The following is a 17,774-nucleotide window of genomic DNA, read 5'->3' on the forward strand; positions in this document are numbered from 1 at the left end:
GGGGCTTTCCTCCGGCCGCGTCGCGGAGCTGTGACGTCAGAGGAAGAGGCCCGGCTGATTGGACCGCTGGGAAGGAGCCGAGAACTGTCAGAGCCGCGAGCCGGGCGCGCGCTCCCGGCCGGGTTCCGAGCTGCGAGTCTCAGCTCCTGCTGCACCAGGCTGCGGTGGCCGTAGCAGCCCCGGGGGCCCTGGGTACAGGCTCCGTCCCCTGGCCTTTGTGCCCGCTGCACCCCTAGTCTCAGAGGCAGGTACCGGGGCACCCCAGTTTTCTTTGTCCGATGGGGTGGGGCCGAGGGCGTATGGGGGAGCAGGTGCAGGACCGCTTTCTGCAGAGTTCTGTCCTCCCCCCAGGGCAGCACGCCCCCGCTCCCGAGAATCGCTCACGCGGGTCCTTTGCAGACTGTGGGCAGCCCTTGGCACGTGAGCTCTGCACGGGGCCTGGGTTTCAAGGGGGAGGACCCCCCCCACGCCCCTGCTCGGGACTCTTCTGTGCAGTGATTGCATTCCCTCCCCTCCGCCCCTCTAGTTGGAAAAGCTTTAGTCCGCTGTAAATGAATTGTAAACTTTCCCTGGTGCAGTGGGAGAAAAGGAAGCCTCGACTTCCCGGTCTCACATGCTGGGGGAAAAAGGCAGTTGGGATGGAGAAGGGACCACTAAGTGAATGATGCTTGGAGGGCTCCCTAGGGGTGGAGATGTGTGCTGAGAATAGACTGTAGACCAAATGTGATGGCCACTTAGTACCTGTATTGCAAACCATAACACGCAAAAGAAGAGAGAGAGAAAGAGGGAATGTGCCTGCCACAGAGGCAGGGAGAATGGGGAGAGATGCTGAGACCATTGGTGGTGGAGAATGGGCACTGGTGGAGGGATGGGCACTCGATCATTGTATGAATGAACCGTAATCACGAAAGTTTGTAAGTCTGTAACTGTACCTCTTGGGGATCCATTAAAAAATATTAAAAAAGAAAAAAGAAAAGTCACTTTAAAATTGTCAGGGGTTGCTTTTCATAGGCCTCATGTCCTTGATTTTATTTGTGACAGTTGTTAAGGGGAAGCATATAAAGTAAGTGGGAAGCATATAAAGTTAAAAGTATTTATTATTATTATCCTCTGGGGGGGATGTGTAAAAGGCTTTATTCATGATTCACTGAGCATCTTTTGCCCTTTCCCTACTCCCCCACCCCGCCCCCAACACCTATTTAAGCTTTTGAACCACAAATTCTTTGCGGACAGAAAGTGTTGTTTTGTTTTTCTCAGCTCTTCCCCACCAGCTGAGAAACACCAAACAAAACACACAAGAGTTTCAAAATATCTGTTGAATGACTTTTCGGACCCAGCTGGTAGCTTTCATGAGTTTCCCGCCCAGTCTCTCCCCTCAGCTGTTTTAACCCATTGGCTTCTCTACCACCCAACCAATGTGTGTGTAACTTTTATGTGTGAGCCAGTGAAACAGTAAGCAGGTAAGCACCTGCCTTGCATGCAGCTGGTCCTTTTTTGATTCCTGGTACCCCATGTGGCCTCTGGAGCTCGGCAGGAGTATCCTTGAGTACAGAGCCAGGAGTTAGTGCTGAGCACTGCCAGATATTGTCCCCAAGCAAAAAAACTATATGCCTATCCTATGTAGATTTATCTCCGAAATGTTTTTTTTAAATTTAATGAAATTTGGCATAAAATTTGTATGACTTTTTTAGCCTATCAACATTATTATTATTATTTTCTTGGTGTGTGTGTGGGGTGGGAGGGCACACCTAGTGTTACTTAGGGCTTACTCCTGGCTCTGCAATCAAGGATCACTCCTGGCAGTCTTGGGGGACCCTATGGAATTGAACCCAGGTCAGCTGTGTGCAAGGCAAATGCCCTGCCCGCTGTGCTATGGCTCCAGCCACTCAATATTCTATTTCTAATAAGCACAGTCAGGGCATATGGCCCAGCTGTAGACCACTCGCCTCGCAAGGGTGAGGCCCGGGTTCTCTGACTGCTGCACACCATCCCCTGTGCCTCCCAAGTAAGAAGCATTTGTGCCATAGCACAGGCTATGTATCCTGATTGTTTTCTGTTTATTCTGTCTAATTTTTTAGCCACTCACTCATCTCTGGACATTTCAGTTGTTTCCAGTTTGCTGATATTAGGAACAAATATCATTGTGTTGGTCCTCCTGGTGTCTGTGTGAGAGTATCTGCAGGAATGGGGTGGCACAATTGTGCCAGATAAGTCTTCAAAGTGATTTGCCAGTTTACGTTTCCACTTACTGTAAAGGGAAAGATCTGTTTTTTCTGTACCTCCTAACACATGCTGTCAGGTTTCTAAATTTTTATTATGTGGTGACTAAATCCTCATGTGGTTTTAATGAACAGTCCCTTGGTTTTTAATAGAATTAATAACCTTCACATTTATATATATACAAACACATATATAACTGATTCCTATGTACTCTTTTGTGAAATGTATTTTTTCACAGCCTTTGTTTTTTTTTAAAAAATGGGATGTGATATAGATTTTTTTTTCTTTTTGGGTCATACCCAGCAATGCACAGGGGTTACTCCTGGCTCTGCACTCAGAAATTACTCCTGGCAGTGCTCAGGGGACCATATGGGATGCTGGGAATTGAACCCAGGTCGGCCGCGTGCAAGGCAAACGCCCTACCCGCTGTGCTATCGCTCCAGCCCCTGTGATATAGATTTTTTAATGTTTTTAAATGAGGTAGAGTTTGTTTTGTTTTTATAAATTATTTTGACTCACTTGCTCTGAAGCCAGTTTCTCACTCTCCAGGCGCTGTGTTCCGTGCCTCTGGATTCCACGTGGAAAGATCTGGCCCCTTGGAATCCGCACAGTAATATCTGCCTCTCAGTCTATTTGTCAGTCTGGAAACTGGAGTCAGCAGCAGCTGTCAGGGCTATAAAACACATCACATGTTAATAATCTGGCATGCAGCAACAGCAAAAAAAAAAAATGATACTATTGCAGCACCTTCTAGTAGCTAGTTTAAATTTCAACTTTGCTTTTGAGAGACTCCACCCCCTTTTAAGTTTCTGCTTAGTATCTATGTATCTTTCCTGACTCTGTGAAAAGTTATTAGAGGCCTGTGGGTTAGTTAAGCTTTAGATGAAGAGCAGAGATGTGAATAGAAATAGCAGAAATTCCTGTGATCTCTTAGAGGAATTCCCTGTCATTGAAGGAATAGATGCTTTCATGTGATTAAATCATTCTAGTTTAGAACTGCAATATGGTTGTATGATCATGACTTGTTTTGAGTTAACACCTCGCTATTAATTTGGTATTTTTTTATGTAATTTTTTTAACTGTTCGATCGGCATTTTCTTTTAACTGTTAGAGTGACATTTTCTTCTTATAAGAAAATACTTCCTGAATGCTGTGTTGATTTTCTTTCCCCAGGTTGTCTTGGCTGGGCTGGTGCTAAGCATGTTTCCCCTGAAGGATGCAGAGATGGGAGCCTTCACCTTCTTTGCCTCGGCTCTACCACATGATGTTTGTGGAAGCAATGGGCTTCCGCTCACACCCAATTCTATCAAAATTTTAGGGCGCTTTCAAATTCTGAAAACTATTACCCATCCCAGACTGTGTCAATATGTGGACATTTCCAGAGGAAAGCATGGTGAGTTGCTTCTCTCTTATTTTGTGGTTTCAACTGTGAGCATATTATAAATACACAAGAAATGAATTGTTAGTATGTGCTCTTGCCATGTGTGTGCATGCATCTACATGCATATACCCACACAGTCATGCTTTCATACTTGACCTTTTACTTATGTCTGGGTCTACCAGGTGAAATCCAAACTTCTAACCAGGAAGTTCAAACAAGATCCTTCGTGATCCAGGCCCTCCTTTCCTGTTGAGGTGTATTTCTTAGTATCTCTACCCCTTCAGCTTTCAGTCCAACCACACTGAGTCCCTTGAGTTTTGTGACTGTAACTGCTCGTCTGACTGTAACTGAAACAACAGCAACAATAGAACTTGACTATTTTCTCTCTTCAGGCAGAATGGGGATGCCCGTTCCCTACAATCTCAGCTAATTTCCTCTCCTAGATTCTTTTCGTAGTTTTTAAATCATGTTTTATTCTTATTTTCCATTTTGTTTGTTTCTTCTGAGGATTCTCAGTTCTGAAGGCGTGGGGCTAAATGACTTGCGCCTCTTACCTCATTAGCGACAGCTTCACCGAGGTCTTAGGATTCAGTTACCAAAATGTTGAATGAATGTCCTGGTGATCAGACCGTCATGCCTGAGTGATTGATGTCTCCAGGCCTGAAGATCAGGACTTTTTGTGTTAGGGAAACCACCTAATCCTAAACACATTTTGTTACCTCCGTGAGAAGAAAATGAAGCTGGTGATGTTAGAAACTTGAGGATAGTTTACTGCGACGTGCTTTATGTCTGAAAGTAATAGATTAAAACTGAATAAAGAAAGAGTTATTACATAGTTGGTTTTGTTGTTTGGTTGTGGGGGGGAGGATTTCCTCCTCGGGTGTCCAGGGGCCACTCCTGGCATTACTCAGCCTGGCTGCGAAGCTTGATGGTTGGTGCTTGGGCCTGGTAATGCAGTGCTGCCTGGCCTGCTCTGCCGGGGAATAGAACTGTGATTGCCTCACCGAGGCTTGTGTTCAACCCTTTGTGCTGTCTATAATCCCTATTTCTTGGGGGGGTTCGACTGAGAGCTATATTAATCTTTCCTTACGGGGTTCCAGCACCTGTCAGACAGAACAGTCCAGCACCGCACTCTCCACCATGCCCATGCCCCTTCACCGCGGTCCCATCCCCTGCTGTGGTGTGCTTTCTCTTAGCCACCAGTTCTCAGTTTCTCCTGCCTTTGGGCATTTGTTATTTTCTTCCTTTGTTTCTTTATATCCCACCCAGGAGGGAGACCATTCCATGGCTGTCTCTCTTTCTGGCTGACTTGACTGAGCAGGGTACTCTCCACATCATGTGAGATTTTGTGTGTTGTGTTTTGTCGTAACTGTCGTTCACTGCCCAGCCTTTACAGACACTTGCCTGGCCTTATGGTCCTCCATCTGCAAGGTAAGGAGACAGGATTCCAGTTCTCAAATAAGCTCAAGAAGCAGCAGAGAAGCAAAAGTCAAGCACCATTACACTACAGTGACTATTACTGTAATAGGTAATGTCACATGCTATTTTTGTTTAAATACAAAGGAGGAAACGACCAACTCTTTACAGAAGAGTGCTATTGCTCAAACCCCTGTACAGAAATTTGTGTGAGGTAAGGGACACTTGAAAGCAGATGGTGGTCATGTCCAGTTAATGACACTGGTGACCTAAAAGGACTGATGGATTTTCAAAAGATATACTGGCTTTTACTAGTGATATATTCCAAAGAAGCCAAATCTTAATATATTCTTAAGCATCTGTGTTTTGTGGGTCCGTAAGCTGTGCTCAGGGCGTATTCCTGGCTCTGTGATGCTCAGAAAACACTCCTGGTTGGCTCAGGGGACCAAATGTGGTACAGAGATCAAATTCAGGTTGGGTGCCTGCAGTCTAGTGCCTCCCTCACTATACCTGAAAGATTTCAGGCCCAACACGTGTGTATTTTTAAAGGAGTGTGCATTTCTGAATTAAAAAAATGTTTGAGAGTAGTTATCAACATACATACATAGTACAACAAAGAAAAAATATAATTCAGAGAGGAGGGAGAAAAGAATAAAATAGAAAGTTATTAATATCCGCATGGTTTTCATGTTACATTATAGTTAACATAGCATGCTTACAATAGTACATATTTCCGTTTGGTAGAGGATTATGCCCCCTTCTCCACCACCAGAGTGCACCCTATGTTGTTTTCGTCAACATATTTTACGGACTCTGGTTTAATGCCAAGTTATTTAATCCCTCTTGAATTAACTGTTGTGCATGTTGTGAGATAAGGACCCAGCTTCATTCTTTGGCAAGAGACTGGCCAATTTCCTCCCCTCACTAAGAGACTGGCCTGCTTTACTTCAGTGACTTCACACTTAAACGTGTGTGGAGATTTCGCTTGCAGGCTTTCACTGTTACTGTATATTTGTTTTGTATTCTAGTAAGATACTGTTTTTATTACTATAGCTTTAGATTATATTTTGAAGTTGAGTAGTTAATCTAATTTCTTCATTTAGAGTATAAATTTATTTGTAAACGTCTTTCAGTTGAGGGAAAGATCAAGTCCATCTGCTTCAAATTATGGTTTATAATGAAGTGAAATATTAAGAATTAACTTTGACAGGCTTACCAAAAATCTGGAAAGATAATCAGTTGTAAGATTTATAATGTTCACACAATCTACTCATCCAGTGAAGTACAGAGACATTAGACCTAAGCCCTTTTGTCTGGGGGGAGCTAAGATCTCTGGCATGTGTTGTTGCGGGCAGTACACTTGACACATCTGGCAAGTAAGTTTGCTTTATATCTGTATCGTGTGTTGGTCTTTGAGCTGTGAAATCTCTGTGGCTTGTTGGATGAACATCTGAGGAAACGAAATTTGACAGTTAAAATAGCAGCTATTAACACCAGAGCCATCAGGCCTATGACTGGGCATCAGGAGTTCTGTGAATCTCTTGCAGTCGTAAAAGCATGGATGCACACATGTACATGTGTGCATGCACACACACACACACACACACACACACACACACACACAAACACAAACACACATTCTTGCATTTTCTGGACAATGACTCTAATTTACATCAGATTCTTTAAAAGTGTTCCTTATATTAAAATAGCATTTATAGTAAAATGGGAAGGGCTCTTACCTTGCATGCAACTGACATGGGTTCAATCCCTGTCGCCTCAGATGGTCCCCTGAAGACTGCCAGGAGTGACCCTGAGCACAGAGCCAGGAGTTATCCCTGAGCATCATCAGATGTGGCCCCAACAGAAAATGAGAAGGATAATCAATAGCATTTAAAAGCATGTAATTAAGAGCCATGTGAGAGAATTTTAGCTTTTTATTTAAAAATAAAATTGAGAAGTTCAGTGTAGAATCACAGATCTTCTAAAATTGACTTGGCCTGTACCTATCTATATATTTATAAGGCCTATCATATTTCACAACCTTAAATTCACTGCCTTAGCACCACAATACAGAATTTTTTCAATTTATATGCTACAGAGAAAGGAGTATATTAACTGCAGCCTGGAGTTGGATCCGCTAATTCATTCTGGAATAAGGAGGCATTTTCTAATCTTTTTAAGAGAACTATGTTAACTAGAGATAACTGTAGCCACAAATGAATTAATAGATCAAATCATTTGCCAGAAGTCTAGAAAGTAACTGTCAAAAAAATTTGGTGGTATTTAAAAATATTTTAAGACAAAATTTTTGCTCTAATTTATCATTTAATATGTAGTTTTAATGATGTTAACCAGGTGTTTTAAAATCCTATCATATTTGGGGGCTTTTTAGTCACCCAATCATTATAGACATTGTCAGTCTCAGGAGCATCAAATGTTCTCCCCCCACCCTGCCCCCTGTAATTCTATCACAAATTCTAAAGAATTTCCCATTTTCAGGTTGATCCTATTCTAAAACCAGTACAAGCAAAGCATGGCAATTCCATTAGTTCTCATTACCATCCATAGCCAGAGGCCATCATTGGTCCTGCTATCTTAGCTCTGTAGATTTGGAGTGTGCCTGTCTTCCCAAACTGACCACTCCACTGAGTTCTTAGAACATCTTCATCCTTTACCCAACAGTACCCTTTATTTCTCTCAGTATTATGTCTAGGAGCCTAGTCCCTTCATATGATGGGGCTTCTAGCCAGTGCCCACTATGGGTAGGTTTTCCTTCTTCTTTTGTTTTGGGGCCACACACACACACACACACACACACACACACACACACACACACGTATATATAACTAGATGTGATGCCAAAGACGGAGCCCAGGCAGACGTGTGCAAAGCAAGCACCTTACCTGCTGAACTACCTCTCCAACCCCTAGTATTGGAAGGGGGAGGAGTGGGTTGTGTGTGTGTGTATGTGTGTTGGTGGGGGCGGGTGTAATTGTTCCAATCATCCTAGATGTTTCTTGAGCTCTTTGTTTTCCTTCTACCCAAATGAGTCCAAGTGAACACAGATCCAGGTAAAATCTTGTGGCATAACCCCTCCGTAGAATAGTATTGCTGGGGCCAGAGTGATACCGCAGCTGGTAGGGTCCTATCACGAGGCCAGGCGGTTTTGATTTCGGCACCACACATGACCAGGAGGGTTTTCCACCTGCCCTGCCATCCTTGGGTTCTCTGCAGCTGCTACCCCTGTGCTGTGGTGCTCAGAAGCTCTCAGCTGGGCAGCGGGGATCACAGTCATCTGCAACATCCAGAGACTTCCAGTTTGGACGCCTGAAGTGAAAGAAATATCAATGGTTGTCAAAGGGCTAGCTAGGGAATTTGATGATCTTATTTATGTTGGCTCTGCGCCTCATCTGGCAGAATTCAAATAAGTACTGATGTGCTGGTTGGTTTGTTCCAGATCATGTAAGTCATTGCAGTTATATCTAGTTTGGAAAGTCTAAGAGGTTTCCACTCCACTGTTTCCCCAGTGGATACACACTTCTCGGGGATGTGATGCTCCATGAGCTTGGTCTGGACGCCACTTAATAATTCGGTTCCTTTTCTCCCTTCATTCTCCTTGCGATGCAGACATCACCCATTTGCTCCGTGTTCGTGCCTCCACCTTCCTCTCCTTCCTTAGAACTTCATACCAGATGGTCTGTTTAATGGACAGACATTGTGTACAAGTGAGGCTTTTGCTGTTTTTCTATAGACTTCTTAAATCTGATTCAAGATGATACTTGTTTCTTTTAAGTCAGCAGGATGAAGTATTTAATCTCATGGTCACGGTCCTCCCGTTGTTCATCGATTTGCTAGAGCGGGCCCAGTAACATCTCCATCATGAGACTTGTTGTTACTGTGTTTGACATATCGAATATGTCACAGGTAGCTTGCCAGGCTCTGCCGTGCGGGCGAGATACTCTCGGTAGCTTACCAGGCTCTCTGAGAGGGGCGGAGGAATCGAACGCGGGTCGGCCATGTTGACTGCGTGCAAGGCAAATGCCCTACCGCTGTGCTATCGCTCCAGCCCATTTAATCTCAAGAGTGGGCATTTTGTTACAGTTTGAGGGCTTGCTTATGAAAATGAACATTGAAGACATTATGCTTAAGAATGAAAAGGCCAATAAAAGTATGAAAATACTTAAGTTAACAAATTCAATCATTTTCTTCTGAGCTTGAAATAAGAGCAGTATTTAGAACCAAAGTGAAGATTTCAAACCACAAAACATCCTATGCTGTTTGCCATTGATAAATTGGAAATCTTTGGATGACTGCTGATTAAATAAAAAACAAACTTATTTTAATGAATAGGTCGAAATTTACATAGAGAATAATAGGTTTGTTAAGAACCCATGAGATAATGTATTATGATTTATCTTTAGCTGCTTCTACATTTCAAACATATCTGCCTCAGCTCAGTGCTCCTTCGGAGAAATAGGACCAGAAGCACATATTTAAGAAGAGATTTATTTCTGGGAACTGGCTTCTTTGATTCTGCAGAGGGGTTGAGAAAGCAAGGATGAAATCATAGGACAGACTATCATGAAAAGAACAAGGCTAAGCTCTTGGACAGAAGATGAAGCTAAAGCCAACAGAAATTTCTTCTTTAGAGATGCCGCAGTTTTATTCTCTGGTCCTTTTAACTGACTGGATCAGGATCACAGTTGTCTAGAATGATCTTCCTTACTTAGAGTAAGATTTATATTATTCAAATTAATTATGATTTTATTTTATATTACAAGATTATTATAGTTTTTTTTATCATTTACAAAAATGCCTTCCCAGTAAGTTTTTGGTTAGTGTTTGGTAACTAGCAACTATATAGTTTCTCTCAGTTGTCATATAAAACTGACCTACAAAATGTTTTGTCAGTTTCACTGTATAAATATTTACCAAACAGCTGGGAGATAGCTCTCAGAGCTGGACTGCATACCTTATGTATGCAAGGCTCCAATTTCTGTACCCCAAGCCCTGGTTGGTCGTAGCACCAAGAAAGTGACGGACAGTCTACAAGTTGTACTGGAAATAGCGTAAGAGCGATGTCATATTAACTGTATTCTGAGAGCCTCTTGTGATTGGCTCCTTCCTTGGGGAGAAAACCACAATCTTCCCGAGTCTTCCTTTCTTGATTCCTTTATATCTCTCTTGCTCAATATTGCACTCCCTCCTGTTTCTTAGTGTTGACTTAGAACATACAGTTCAATTGAATTTTGTCTTTTTGGATAGATTGATTTTTTGTTGTTGTTGTTATTGTTGTTGTTTCTTGGCCATATCCAGAGGTGCTCAGGGCTTACTCCTAGCTCTGCACTCAGGTATCACTCTTGGCATGCTCAGCGGAAATCATATGGGATGCCAGGAATGAAACCAGGTGGGACTCATGCAAGGCAAGCGCTTTACCCGTTGTATTTTCTCTCGGGCCACGATGAATAGTTTTAATTAAAAAGGACATACAATTTGGTATGTACATATGAAAATACATGATAGTTCATATTCCATACTCATTATAAATATTTTTTGTAAGAAAGATTATCTCAAGGTTCATGTATGTTTTACTCTTTCAGGTTCATCTTAGTGTCACATTTGATTTTTAAGAAATAAGAGATTAAGAAGAGAATAATTGCTAGGATCTGGCTTTTCATTGCTGATTTATATTTGGCATATTGTGATTTCCAGATATTTTTCTGATATTTTATTCTGTGAGTCAGTGTTGTTTTCATAATGAACAGAAGTTATTTTCAAACAGGCATCTAGGATTTCAGAATGAAGACACACTAATGGTTTCTTTAAAAAAAAAAAAAGTAGTTCATACTGGAAACATTGTTAGGTATACACTCCATTACCTCTGGGGAGGAACTTTGATATTTGGCCAAGGATTATGTCTCTGCTGTATTAAAATGCTTCAAAGTTCCGTATCATCTTGAAGTTTTGGCAAGCTCTGGTTTATGATATTTTGAATGTGTTTCCAGAAGAGATCAGGCAGTTTTGTTTTCTAAATCATTTTAGGCCTAGCAAATTATAGTTTACTGCCAAACACTTTGGAAATCTGTCATACACATAGAGATTTATGGATGTCCAATTTGAAATTATTAACTATTGAAACATGCATGTTTAGTAAATTTAATAAATTGAGAAGTATGTGTTTTATATGAAAATCAGCACTATTTATTATTCCCAATTTATAGCAACACTATTGTCCTTGAGATGTCTGTACATAACACACCTCTAATAGCCATGCCATGCTTTTCTTAAATTAATTCATTTATCAAGTATTTTAATATTCTGTATTTGAGGTGCGGGGCTGGAGCGATAGCACAGCGGTAGGGCATTTGCCTTGCACGCAGCTGGCCCGGCCAAGCCGGGTTCGATTCCTCTGCCCCTCTCGGAGAGCCTGGCAAGCTACTGAGAGTATCTCACCCGCATGGCAAAGCCTGGCAAGCTACCCATGACGTATTCAATATGCCAAACACAGTAACAAGTCTCACAATGGAGATGTTACTGGGCCCGCTCGAGCAAATCGATGAATAATGGGAGGACCGTGACCATGACCGTATTTGAGGTGCATTTCTCATGCAGTACTGACCGAGACCAAGAACATTCTTGCCATCATGTAAAATATACATGCTTGAAATAAGTGCTATAAAGGAAATGTACAACGTGCAGTCTTTTATAGGAAAACTGATATGAAGGACCAAAAATCTCCTTGAGGGAGATCAAAGGGAATAATAGTATCACTATAGTACTATCGTCCCATTGTTCATCAATTTGCTTGAGCGGGTGCCGGTAATGTCTCCATTCATCCACATTAAGTGCTAATGTAGCCCAGTGGCATCTGCTCACTTCAAAAACACAAGTGAGACTAGTTGTTACTGTTTTTGGTGTATTGAATATGACACAGGGAGCTTGCCAGGCTCTGTCGTGCGGGCGGGATACTCTCAGTAGCTTGCCGGCCTCTCCAAGAGGGACGGAGGAATCAAACCCAGGTCGGCCACGTGCAAGGCAAACGTCCTACCCATTGTGCTATTGCTTCAGCCCGGGAATAATAATAATAATAATAATAATAATAATAATAATAATAATAGCACTGTGATGGTGCTTGGTGTCTGCCAGGCATTTTTCCTGGTCTTTATTATATACTAACACTTTTCAGTCTTACAATAATCCTGAGGTAGCTGCTGTTTTTGTCCTCATTTTCCAGAAGAGGAAACATGACATTGGGAACTTAATAGAACTTCTCCAAGGCCACATAACAAATGAGTAATAGCCATGGGATCTGAGCACAGACAGAGAGCCAGCACCCTGGGTCACCATGCTTCCTGGGAGGAATTCAGCAGGAAAGGTCATATAAGCCCCAGGAAAGATCCTTTCGGGCAGTGGACACCCAGGTGCTCGTCCCGTAAGTGGTGCTGGAAGGCGTGGCATGGTGTTGAAGGCCAGCGTGGAGGGGTGTTGCTGAGGAGACAACATAGCCAAAGAAACCAGAGGGGTCCATCAACAGATGGACTTATTCTGGTTTTCTCACTTACACTTGAACTCAAAAATATGTTGGAGGAGAAAAGAATTAATGTGGGAAGATCAGCTAAAAGATTGTTGCAGCGATCTGCTGAGAATTGGACTGGTGTGGGCCTGGGTGCACGAGGGATCAAACTTCAGATGCTGGAAGCAGAGGAAGAAATAATATCAAGAGAGATTTGATTTGGTCTTCTTGGATTTGAGAAAAAGGAGATTACGCCTAGGTTTTTAGCTGAAGCTGCTGGCCACCAGTGGTATCAGTTGCTGAACTAACGCTAAAAGAAACCGATGAGGAATGCACTGTAAGTTCACTTTGGGTTCTGTGGAGTTTGAAGTGACTTGGGAGTTAAAGTAAGACGTAAGCTAGTCTTCCACAGTGGAAATATTTAGGACCAAACATCTCGAACAACTCTCTTAGAACTATTACTTGGTATCATCTATGTTTATCTCCTTCAATTCTTTTAATTTTTAGCTTACCATATAAAATTGGCATAATAGGTTTATTCAAAGCTAAAGGCCTCAACAGCTTAATATGACCATGTAGAAAAATAAACATCCAAAGGATGCAGCAAAAAAAAAAAAAATGATGTAAAGTAGAAAGGTTACAGGCTTGAGATAAAATTAGAAGGGTTTAGGGAGTAGATGTGGAGAAAACCCAGTATGAAACTCTGCAGTCTAAGTAGAAGAACTGGAAGCATTTAAACCAGGTGGAAGAGATGCATTCGTTGGGGGAAACAGGACAGACGGGCCCAGGAGCTTGAGGAGAACTGGCAGGTGATGAGATGGATGGCGAGGTCATGCAGCTTCCTGCTTGCTTTTATTCCAGAATTTCCTGGTTTTCCTGAATTTCTTGGAGTTCAATTTTACATGCTCTTTTATTGAATTTTAAAAGATCTTTGGAGCTGGAGAGATAATACACTTGCCTTGCCTTGCACACAGCTGACCCTAGTTCCATCCCCATGGTCCTCTGAGCCTACAGCAATGATCCCTGAGTGCAAAGCCAGGAGTAACCCCTGAGCACTACTGGTGTGGCCCCCAAAACAAATCCTCAAAAAATAGATCTTTGAATTTATTTTTCCCCCTTTTTCTCTTTCCCTTGCCTCCACCCCATTGTGTTCTTTCAATTTTTTTCCATTTGTTTCCTGTTTGAATCATTTGGATTTCCCATCTGAAAGTGACAGCTTTCATGTAAGAGATTAACTTTTAGTTTTCAAATTTCAGATTGCAGGATCATGCCCCCAACCTCAGACAGTCTCAACTCCTAAACATCAGCCACTGTCCTATCCCTACACCCCACGTGACCACTGGGTACCCTTTCCTGGGTCCCACCTCTACTCCAGGTGCTTTGAACCACACGAGAACGACTCCTTTTCCTGGATATTCTGGATATTCTGCTCTGACCTTCCCCTTTCCTGTCTTCTGCTCTCTTAATTTCCTACCTCAACAATTTGTTTTCAACAAACCCCTTAGCAGTTATCCCAGTTCTTATAGCCTTTGCAGCCTCGTGTCTTTAGGATCTCTGCTTACGATCTGTCATCATGCTAGACTTCCATCTTACCCAACTTAGAACTCACTTTGCATGACACCTCCTGCTTCTCTTAGACTGTGGGCCTCTCCTGAAATAGCCTTTGTCCAACCCCAGATCCTTGCAATCCCAGATACACCGTTCTCTAGCTCGCCTCATATCCATTCCTTGAAAAGTACTTGGTAGGGTGGGTGGGTCAGGGGCCTTGCCCAGGTGGGAGCTCAGGTTTGGTTTGATTCCTGCCATCTCCTGCTCCTCCTTTCTGTGCTCGAGGTCACTCTGCTGACCCCCAGCAAAGCTTTACCACTGGCCTGACCACAGAAGCATTAGGGCGGAACTGCCGGCCCCACCCCCCGACGACCCTGGAGAGACCCATTTAAAAAATTAACTAGTAAGGACCTGGTTTGGGATCTGCTACTGTGTGGACATTTTAGTCTTTAACTGCTGAGGGCAAAGGTCTGAGCTGGACTTCAGAGCTGTGCTGTCTTGGATAGTCGATCTATTGGAAAATGAGAGCTACATCATAACATTTATTCCGTCCACCAGCATTTTATATCATGACTTGATCTCAGTAGGCTTCATAATAATGCAAACATTCGCAAGTCAATTTTCTGTTCTCCCTGCATAATCTGGATTTAGAAAATTCCGACTTTTCTTGAGTCTTGAACTCAATTTCAAAGACCTGCGTTTGAACCATGCTATGAGGACAGTCTGTCTCCAGCTCTTAATTTCCCCTTCATTTCATGATTCTTTATATCTTCATCCAAGTTTTTCCTTCTCCTAGTCTGTGTCAAAAGAAGAACCATGTCTTTTTTTCTGAAAGTAAACCTTTCCATCTGTTTTTCCTGATACACCAGGGAGAAAGTCTGAAGAAAAACAAAAGATGAAAAGAAATTGCTATTTAATGCACACGTAGTGTTTTTATTACACATTTATTTCACTTCCATATGCAGTAATTATTTGGTTAATAGAGTTTGAAAAAGCTTGTTTAAAACATTTTTATACTCTTAATATCTCTAGTGGAGAATATATTTTGTTCATAGCCTGTGCACATGAGGGATAAAGCGGATTTGCTTTGCTTTTCTCAGAGAGGCTGGTGGTGGTGGCCGAGCACTGCGAACAGAGTCTAGAAGACTTGCTTCGAGAAAGGAAGCCCACAAGGTACTGTGCATTGTTGTGGGATGATAGAATGGAATGCGGGAATTTGCGGAGAGGGCTTCTTTTTTTCTGTTCCTCACTGAAAGACCAAAGCCAGGTGCAGAGTTTCCTTTTGGGAAATCTAATTCACAGGCCTCCTGGCCAGTCAGCACTGACAGAGTCCTGCATTCAGCTCTGTGAAGTAGGGGTTCTGCGGTGCTTTAGCAGGAAAATTCCCCAAGGAAGGCATGTGAAAACGGGGTCTCCAGCCCACGCACCGCGAGCAGACTGGGCACATTTGGCTGAGCGACTCCGTGGGTCCCTTGTTCCCTGGAGACACTGAGCACCGCACCCAGGAAAGGTCCTGGTGAGGATAACCTCAAAGTCCATGGAATCTAAAGATGCCGTTTGAAAGTTTGAAATACCTTTGCTGTTCTTGCCTTTGGGTTTCGTGTGTGGTCCCAGTGGTGGAACTCAGGGCCGCAGGCCGGCAGGGGTTCTCCCTCTGAGATGCACGCCTGGCCTTCAGTGTAGAGTGTGTGCTCAGCACATTGTGGGGAAGACACAGTGCAATGAGAGGTGTGGTCTAGTTTTTTGGGTGAGTCCACACCGGGATGCTCAGGGGTTACTCGTGGCCCTGCTCTCCAGAATTGCTCCTGGTACTGCTTGGGGGACTATACGGACCTCTTGGGGATTGAACCCGTGTTAGTCACGTGCAAGGCAAACACCCAACCCGCCATACTATCGCTCTGTCCATCCTGAATTCAGCATAAACCCATCAAAAATATTTCTTTAATGAGCAAAGAAAGTTGTGAACCCATGAAAAATACTTACCAGAAGACTATATAGGCTTGAAATCATCTGCCATTGAAGAAATGTCCTTATTTGTATATTTTGTCAATACTTTTAAATATTATTGGCATGGCTGTGTTCTGGATTTTAAAAAAAAATTCAAGTGGGAAAAGGTAGCTGTTTCTTGAAATGGTAGTAATTTGGTAGAAGTAAAACAAATACAGTGAATAAAAACACTTTCGCTGCTATTTTTAATATTATTATTAAAAATATTAGTAACATTATTTTTATTTAATGGTATTTGGAATGCAAGGTGCTTTGACTTGCTTATTTTAATGTGATCACAGTCATGAAAGTGACTTTTCTATATTTAGAAATAGCATAAACTTATTTGGTGAATGTGCTGTTTATGGGGATATTTTTGTATATCAAAAATCTTGGGTCTTATTTTTTTAAGAACTTCTTACTCTTTGTTCACTATTTCATGTTTATACTTTAATTTATATTACATTGGAGTGATGCTATAATGACCTCTCTCTCTCACTCTCTCTCTCCTCTTTCTTCCCTCTATCTTCCTTCTCTCCTCCCTTTTTCTCCTCTTTCCTTTCTCATTCCTCTTTCTTTCCTTTCTCCTCTCTTTCTCTCCTCTTTTTTCTTCTCTCTTTCCTCTCTCCCTCTTCTCTCTTTCTCTCTCACTTGTTTTTGGGCACACTTTTCAGTGCTCAGGCTTTACTCCTGGTTCTGAACTCAGGGATCATTCCTGGCAGGGCTCGGAAGGCCATACATGGTGCTGGGAATCAAACCCACGTATAAGGCAGGCGCCCTACCAGCTGTAGGAGCTATTACACCAGCCCTGAAACCAGTTCTCTGTGTAAACTGTTTGACATCAGAATTTAAAATCAACTGTAGCTGTATTTTTATTGAGGAAGTGTCAAGTTTTAGTGCTATCGTTGGAAGACTAATTTGTTCAAGAAGCTGCTCGCTGTTTATGATGAAACGACCTCAATCCTAGATAGAGGAAACTTTACCCCCATTTGCATCGGTCTAGCCCTGCCTCGGTATCGAAGCAAGAGAAGGAGAGCTAAACATCCACCCAAATATTTGCACACTAATGTTGATAGAAATATTATTCCCAGAAGCCCTGAACTGGGAGGACCGCCAGTGTCCCTCCATGCAGGAATGGATTTTTGAAGGTGGAAAGGCACGAAGTACAGATACACATGACACCACGGAGGAGACTTGAAAATATTACTCTGAGCAAAAGAAGCCAAAACTAAACAATTGCCTTGTACAGCTTATAATATGATACTTCCTATGGTGATAGATGTAAAACCAGTACTTCGCTCTGGCTGGGGGTGGGCAGTTATGCTGATTTAAAATAACCTTTAGGGATGTTCCTGGCTGCTGGGAACTATTTCCATCTTGACCGAGGTGTTGCTTGCGTGGTGTCTGCTCTGAAATGTCCCATAAAGGTGGGTGCATGGTGGTCGTATGAATCGCCCATGTTCTGTTGGAAAGCCTGTCGTACCCCTGAGCCGCAAGTACCTGCAGTAGCACTGTGATGTTGCTGAAGAGGATGCTTGATCCAGAAGCACCTCCGAGTGGTTTGCAGGAAGTAGGGAGCGCCCCTCACCCATCCCTGTCTGCTGCCCTTTCCCTTTTTTGGAAGGGGCTCAGCTCAGAGGAGAGAGCCGTGGGGACCCAGAGGACACATTTTACCACAACTCTGTGTCGCCCACCTCCCACACTTTATAA

The 17,774-nt window shown here is 42.8% G+C and overlaps 1 protein-coding gene across 1 annotated transcript in view; it reads left to right on the forward strand.

Annotated features, from left to right (window-relative positions):
- Positions 1 to 215: 215 nt before the first annotated feature.
- TBCK (TBC1 domain containing kinase) overlaps positions 216 to 17,774 on the forward strand; it is a 169,397-nt gene continuing 151,838 nt past the window's right edge. Inside the window, exons 1-3 of the mRNA XM_056114054.1 lie at positions 216 to 248; positions 3,394 to 3,613; positions 15,179 to 15,251. Coding sequence (XP_055970029.1) covers positions 3,421 to 3,613; positions 15,179 to 15,251 — 266 coding nt within the window. The 5' untranslated portion in view covers positions 216 to 248; positions 3,394 to 3,420. The remainder of the gene's footprint in view (positions 249 to 3,393; positions 3,614 to 15,178; positions 15,252 to 17,774) is intronic.

Source organism: Sorex fumeus, unplaced genomic scaffold (genome assembly GCF_029834395.1).
Source record: "Sorex fumeus unplaced genomic scaffold, SorFum_2.1 ptg000024l, whole genome shotgun sequence".
Lineage (NCBI taxonomy): Eukaryota > Metazoa > Chordata > Mammalia > Eulipotyphla > Soricidae > Sorex > Sorex fumeus.